Below are 7,963 nucleotides of genomic sequence, written 5' to 3' on the forward strand. Positions count from 1 at the left end.
CACATGACGTCAGCTTGTCAAATGTTTATTTTGTTGTCGCTTACGCCGTATTTTAAATAATCCGGTATTGATATATTAGCAAACACGAATCTTTGTTGGTTTTTGGATATTGTATTAGCAGATAGTTTGAAGTGATATTGCATAACTTTGAACAATTAGGAGAATACATTGCATAATTAACATACTCCGCTTTATGCTTATACAGCGTATAGTATATAGATTAAAAAGTGTGTAATTGTGGTAAACAAGTATTATGAGGAACGTATAGTGAGAAAAGACTGAACATTTTCTACATTGTGTATTTTTGTACAGGCAAATCCTCGGTCAAAACTCGCTGCTGGATTGTGTTGCTCATCTCTTAGTTTAGACAGCTGTCACCTCGGACTTAATGTCATCGGTTTTATTTTTATTCTTTGCAAGACATTTGCAATAAAGTCTTCGTGTCTCACAATGCCCAAAGGAGGTAAGAAGAACTATAGATAATTTAAATTGGTTGGTGAATTCACATGTTGTTGTCTTGTTAGCATTAGTTAGCTTCTCTAAATAAGGTAACGATCATGCCTGAGAAAAAAATGCGGAGTGGAATCAACTTTGGTTTCGGTTTGCTAGGTGGTAAATACAATTTTACACCGATATAATCTGTAGCTACAAATTTGCTTTGTATATATGCCTTTTATTGCTTGGACTGTAGTAAATAGTAAACATGGTTAAGTTGGTACACATGCCTGTCATCTTGGTTGCAGGTAAGAAAGGTGGCCACAAGGGTCGCATGCGGACTTACACTAGTCCTGAGGAGATCGACGCCCAGATGAAGGCAGAGAAGGAGAGAAAAAAGGTCGATATTTAATTTGAAGGGTGGCTTGCCAAAAGTGTGAATAGTAATAAGCTTTAATGATAAATCATAGGTAGCAAGCTACCACACCAAATATTCCATTTAACATATTGAGATCTAAATACCTGACATGACCGTAATGATATATTGTTTATTGTTTATTGAGGATCCCCATTAGCTGACGCACAAACGCCAGGCTAGTCTTCCTAGGGTCCTTTTCAAAAGTTCAAAGTAAAATAATATCACACAGATCCAGTTACAAAACATACACAAATCCAATTACAAATAAAAGAAAGGAAAAAGAAAATCAAATTTCTCAAAATTATAAAATAAAATAACAGTACACAGATACAGTTACAGAACATACGCAGATCCAGCTACAATAAAAGAAAGGAAAAAGGAAAAGGATACAAAAATTCTCAAAATAATACAAAAAATAACAGTTCACAGACCCAGTTACAATAAAAGAAAGGAAAAAGGGAAAGAGAAAAAAAGAAAAAGAGGGAAAAAAAGTTTTTAAACTGATAACATGAAAGATTAACTCTTAAGTCTAAAAAGTGACTTTACATGTTTGTTAATGCTTTTTTTTATTACTAGGAATAGTCGTAGTATTTAAAACCCGTGTGTGGTGTTCGGGTCTGTGGGAACCGTTTTAATTTTTTATTAAAAGAAAAATTATACAATTAATTTTTCAAACTGAGACTCACTGACTTTGGCTCATTTTCCGTGAAGAACATACATCAGAATACATATTTAATGACCACACACACCATACACCCCCCCCCCCTCCTACATATTTCTATTACATATAAGATGTCCGGGTGCAATGGACCCGGAATAGAAGTGTGGAAATTGATGTTCTGTGTACCGCACGCACGCACGCACGCACGCACGCACGCACGCACACACACACACACACACACACACACACACACACACACACACACACACACACACACACACACACACACACACACAGCAAGCCTAGACAGGAGGAGGACAGAGTGGAGGTACACAGAACATCAGAGGGTCAAATGTGCGAGAAAATGAAAGCAGACAGTGTTGACAAACAATGTTGCAACCTTGTGTGAGAACCGCAGATGCAGAAACACAAAAGAAGAATCCCTGTGGGATGCAGAAACTGGCAGAGTAATTTTCCGTGCAACGTTCATATTGTTGTTACTCAGCCAGCGTTTGTGGGTCTGATGGACCCGTTGCATTTTGTGACTTTTAATACCTCACAATCAAACACTTTTATGTTAAAATACTGAACAGATGTTTATTGGGATAAGGTAAACATCTGTTCAGTATTTTAACATAAAAGTGTTTGTGAGGCATTAAAAGCCACAAAATGCAACGGGTCCATCAGACCCACAAACGCTGGCTGAGTAACAACAATATGAACATTACACAAAGGTTAAATGAAGAGTATTCTATAATGAAATGCCTCTGTATACAATAGTGCTTTTAATTGAATTAGTTATATATTTACTGTATTAACTGTATTGTACACCATTAAGTTGTCTTTGATTTTGTAGTGTGGCTGATGTGTGTTTCAGGATGAAGAAGAAAATGGGGGTGCAGCTCAGACTGAAACACCAGATGAGAAATTACAAGCATCAGGTTCAGATGACAGTGACGATGAAAGCTCCCAGGTGTTGTTGAACTTCACACAGAATGCTTCCCTGTACTTATTGATGACCAGTGTCAAAAACAAAGGCATTGCACAGTAACAGTTACTCTTTTCGGGTAACGTGTTATCAGAATAATTATTATTTCAAACGTTACAAAAAGGGCTGTATTCAAATAGTCAAAGATTCAATGATTCCGTTCGCAGTAGTCTGATTCGGCTATTAACATCGCAGTAAGATCTCTATGGGAGGGAGCCGAGTTAATATCTGCTGGCGCCCCAGCGGTCACTAGGGTGTGTTAGAAGGACAGACATGTCTTATTATATTATCATGTCATATTAGAACAATAATCTTTGTTTCATTTGTCACTTTAGACTTCATCAGTGCGTTTTCTGCTCCCTGGTGTGACGTCACGTCACTAAAACCAGCTGGCGTGTTATGGCCTCCCACTTCTCTTACCATATAAAAACTATTTGTCTGCACACGAAAATATTTTGTTAATAGTCTTGGGAGGATGTTTCTGTTTGGGGAATGTAATAGAGGCTACGATGTCAGGCCTCTGGCTGGCTGAAATTCTGCAGTCGGCCCCGGGAATTAAAACCTGCCATCATGGGCGCCAAGACGCACAACCTCGCCCCGAAAGTGTTGCTCCCTTCTTGAAGAGAATACAGAAAGTTTCTTACGACTTTTACTTTCTCTATTTAGTCAAGTTGGATGTCTTCTTGGCGCTGCGCCAGAGCCGAGAACTCCACAAACTTTTTTGTTGAACCCCTTTTTTGTGGTGGAAAAAGTCACAAATTAAATCTTTGTTTTGTTTACTGTAAGACTGTTATTCTTAAGTACCTTTTAATTAACTTTGGAATAGAGATGTCCGATAATATCGGCCTACCGATATTATCGGCCGATAAATGCTTTAAAATGTAATATCGAAAATTATTGGTATCGTTTTTTTTATTATCAGTATCGTTTTTTTTTTTTAAATTTTTTAATTTTTAATTTTTTTAAATTAAAATCAACATAAAAACACAAGATACACTTACAATTAGTGCACCAACCCAAAGAACCTCCCTCCCCCATTTACACTCATTCACACTCATTCACACAAAAGGGTTGTTTCGTTCTGTTATTAATATTCTGGTTCCTACATTATATATCAATATATATCAATACAGTCTGCAAGGGATACAGTCCGTAAGCACACATGATTGTGCGTGCTGCTGGTCCACTAATAGTACTAACCTTTAACAGTTAATTTTACTCATTTTCATTCATTACTAGTTTCTATGTAACTGTTTCTATATTGTTTTACTTTCTTTTTTATTCAAGGAAATTTTTTTAATTTATTTATCTTATTTTATTTTATAATTTTTTTTTAAAAAGGACCTTATCTTTACCATACCTGGTTGTCCAAATTAGGCATAATAATGTGTTAATTCCACGACTGAATATATCGGTATCGGTTGATATCGGTATTGGTAATTAAGAGTTGGACAATATCGGAATATTGGATATCGGCAAAAAGCCATTATTGGACATCCCTACTTTGGAATATTCACGTTTAAAGGGTAACTGGACTTTTTTTGGAATTTTGCCTATTGTCATGAAAGACATGACGACAGATGGATTTTTTTAATGCATTCTAAATATTAAATACACGTAAATAAAGGTCTGCTTACAGCGGAGCTAAGGAGGTCTTTTATTTCGCCCTTAAAATTAAATAAATAACCATTCAAAAAGCGGCAACACTACTCCGTTTACATTTTGTGACTTGAATATTAACCAAGTACTGGTGATATTGTTATTATGAACGCTAACGCAGACAAACTATTCATAGCCGCGCCATGATCACTACAGTGTGTCCCTATGTTTACATCATCGAGTGGTCTGCTGCTTTCTTGTTTCCTTGCTCCCTGGAAGTTTTATTGTAGATCATAAATCATGCATCTCACCTGGACAGGAGAAGTCTGAGAAGATAATCCGACAAGTTTGTACTCTTTGACAGCCATTTAGGGCCTGGAACTGGCGAAAAAGACACAAAAAGACGTTTGGTCCCCCCTAGTCCCTTCGCCCTGTTTCTTTCGTGAGGATTATGAGACATTCTTCATTTAAGTAGGATTATATGAACATCGTAGCAGTCTGCATCCTAATGACAGCAGACCTTGCACAGGAAGTGATGTTTTATTATGTTTGTTGGCTCTCATAAAGTCTGCAGTGAGCAGTTATCACTAATGAAGAAGAAAAAACTCGCTTGTGATGCGTTTTTTAAATTAATGCGATGCATATGCTTAAAATGATCAAAATACCTAAATGTTAAATATTATTATAAATGTGCCGGTTACTACATACTTACATCATGTATATCAAACCCTAATAGAGGGGTTTGGATGTTTTTTTAAGGGCTTTATAGGCTACATTGTAAGGGAACATTTGATCGCATTTATTTAATATTTAGAATGCAAATAAATAAAAAATACCATCCATTGTCATGTCTCTCATAATGATTGTGAACGTCAGGCAACATTCCAAAAAAGGTGCATTCCCCTTTAAATGCTTGAGCACATCCCTGTGACTCTACAGACATCTAGTGACTTATATACTACTACATATCATCTGTCTACTTCTATTTAAAAACAAAAAATGCTAAAGGTTGAACTGATCATTGGCAATGGACAAAATCAAACAAATGCCTATGAAAATCTTTATTCGAAGACAGCCCTAGTTACAACTGCGTTTCGGTAACGTGCAGTGTAATGTAATGCTTTATTATTGTGATCAAGGAGAGATTTGGCCACCGATATGCTTTCGGTTGCTCAATTAACTAGAGGTAACACACAGTGAACACTGACATCACATGTCAATCAACAGGCCGGCCTTTTATAGGTGCACACTCAAAGTCACAGATATTACATTATGCACTTTAAATTCATTTAATTAGAAGTAATTATGTCACAAATGCCACTACTTTTTTGGAAAAGTAACCAGTAACAATAACTAATTCACTTTTTAAAAGTCATGTCCCCAACGCTGTTGATTAGTGACATCACCATGGATTGCAAAAGTTTTGGTATTTTCATTTTAATCTCAGTTTGTGTTTACAGAGAAAGAAGACAGGCGTGGAGGGCTTGATAGAAATTGAGAACCCCAACAGAATCGCCCAGAAGTCCAAGAAAGTGACGCAAATCGAGCTAGATGAGCCCAAGCAGTTGTCGAGGAGAGAGAGGTATGTGACGTGTGTTTACCACACACACCAGTTCTATTAAATCCTTATAATGGCATCTTTTATTTTTACCTACATTGCATTGGTTTTAGCATGTGATTAAGCAAAAAAAAAAGAGAAGGCTATCAAGTCATGTGGAACCCCTGCCTTATGCTGTAAATTTGCTTAAATCATAATACAGCAAAGCACTTGAACTATGTTAAGTTGTTTTTTCTAGTAGGAAAAAAACAAATATTTACTTAAACCAGGGTTTCTTAAACGTAGGGCTTCCAAGAGGGTTGCTAAGAAACGTGTCTGTTTCTCAGCTGTGTTCAGTATGGGCCGCAGCGGTACTCAGTTGTAATACACTTTTCCACCACTCATAGCAGTAATGACAATCTCAAACAAACAGACGAAGTTTGGAGTTAAAGTCGTAGAGAAGTTTCTTAAGCGCAAAAATTATGACTAAAGTGGTGGAGCTGTATTTTCATTTGTACTTACATTTTATTGACAGACTATTTAAGAAACATTAATGTTATTATTCATTATTAATTTAGTTAGAATGTATTAATTTAGCACTGAATATTTGTAGGTGATTTATTTAATCAGTTTTCAGGAGTCCCTTTTTTTGCTGTATGTTTGATTAATATGTATTTTCATAATTAGCCTGACTTAAGCTTTCATAATAATATTTGTGATTAATACTTGGTTTTAAATAATTTAACAAGGTTTATTCTGTTGAACGGTAAGTAGGTTAGATATAATTATTGAATAGGATTAAAATCAAGAGTAAGGTTACTAATTCCGTCTTAATAAAACAGAAAGAGCTGAGTGGGCCCTGGCCCCGAGGAGGTGGAAAAGTTAGGAATGGAGGTCAAAAATGTTAAGAACCCCTGACTTAAATTACACACCTGTGTGCACACAGAGAGGAGATTGAGAAACTGAAAGCAAAGGAGCGCTACATGAAGATGCATTTAGCGGGAAAAACAGACCAGGCCAAAGCTGATCTTGCCCGCCTCGCCATTATCAGGAAACAGAGAGAGGATGCGGCGAAAAAGAAAGAAGGGGAGAAAAAAGGTTTGTTGCTTAAAGTGGATGTGAACATAAATACAAAATTGCAATCCCTCTTAATTGTTTGTTTATTTTCTTCTTGCAGCGAAAGAAGCGAAAGAAGCAGCGGTGGCGGCAGCTAAAGGATTAAACTCCCTCTCGCTGAAATGATAGAGTATTTATCGGAACCATTTTCCCACCTCTATGGACTTATGCAATATAAAAATTCACTATTTTTTAAAAGATGTGCTATAAAGAGTATTTGACTTCACAGACAGTGTTTTTTTTGGCATGGAATAATCTCTACATTGGTTCTAAGAAGTAAAGCTGCAGCTCGGAATAACACAATATTCACATACAAATTGGAATGAGACTATTATATTGTACACAATGTTAATGCTGACATATTTATTGTACAATGTCTTCTCTGCTTTATAAGCTTTGGCACTATGTTTCTTTTTTGGTCTTACACTGTATATAACTGAGTCGTGAAAAGGTTTCTGAATAATATGATAAACCTGAAGAAACATTTTATTAATGCATTCATTTGTATTAAGCGGACATGAAGTCAATACAACAGCTGGTTATTTACTTTGCTTGTTTGTTACTGAGAAACCAAGTTTCCAGAGAGTGCTTTTGTCTTGCTGTGACTAAGAACTTATAAATGAGTAATGCTAATAGCAAAACATATAAAATATAAATACAATTCAAAAAGGGTTCGCATGAATACCATCCATTTAGACCATATTTACCCTATTCCAGTTGACTTTGGGCAATACATGGAGTACACCTTGGGCTGGTCACCAGTAAAATCACAGGACAAACCTATATGGACAATTTAGGGTGTTCATGTAACCCAATATCCCCCATGGCTCGGATGGTAAAGCGGCCGTGCCAGCAACTTGAGGGTTCCAGGTTTCGATCCCAGCTTCCGTCATCCTCGTCACGCCCGTTGTGTCATTGAGCAACACACTTCACCCTTGCTCCTGATGGGTCGTGGTTAGGGCCTTGCATGCCAGCTCCCGCCATTTGTGGGTGAATGTGTGGGTGAATGTGGAAATAGTGTGAAAGCGCTTTGAGTAGGTAGAAACGCGCTACAACAGTACAACACATTTACCATTTAACATGCATGTTTGTGGAATGTGGGAGGAAGCCGGGAGAACTTGCAGACTTAAGGCTCACATGAATACAATAATTGTGAATATGATAAATAGGTAGTACCCCTGGGGATAGCTTTTGGAATTAAACATTTAT

The 7,963-nt window shown here is 36.8% G+C and overlaps 1 protein-coding gene across 2 annotated transcripts; it reads left to right on the plus strand.

Moving 5' to 3' along the window:
• The first annotated feature begins 113 nt into the window (after positions 1–113).
• Positions 114–7,243, plus strand: pdap1b (pdgfa associated protein 1b). Of its 2 annotated transcripts, XM_061974021.1 has the most exons (6): positions 114–463; positions 744–835; positions 2,392–2,487; positions 5,562–5,683; positions 6,585–6,736; positions 6,816–7,243. In XM_061974021.1, the coding sequence occupies exons 1-6, from the start codon at positions 451–453 to the stop codon at positions 6,878–6,880; spliced, it is 540 nt and encodes a 179-aa protein (XP_061830005.1). In that variant the 5' UTR covers positions 114–450; the 3' UTR covers positions 6,881–7,243. The 2 variants fall into 2 exon arrangements, with proteins under 2 accessions (XP_061830005.1, XP_061830004.1); XM_061974020.1 differs by lacking the exon at positions 114–463 and having other exon boundaries at positions 689–835.
• The last annotated feature ends 720 nt before the right edge of the window (positions 7,244–7,963 follow it).

The sequence above is a fragment of the Nerophis lumbriciformis genome, linkage group LG22 (genome assembly GCF_033978685.3).
Source record: "Nerophis lumbriciformis linkage group LG22, RoL_Nlum_v2.1, whole genome shotgun sequence".
NCBI classification, from domain to species: Eukaryota; Metazoa; Chordata; class Actinopteri; order Syngnathiformes; family Syngnathidae; genus Nerophis; species Nerophis lumbriciformis.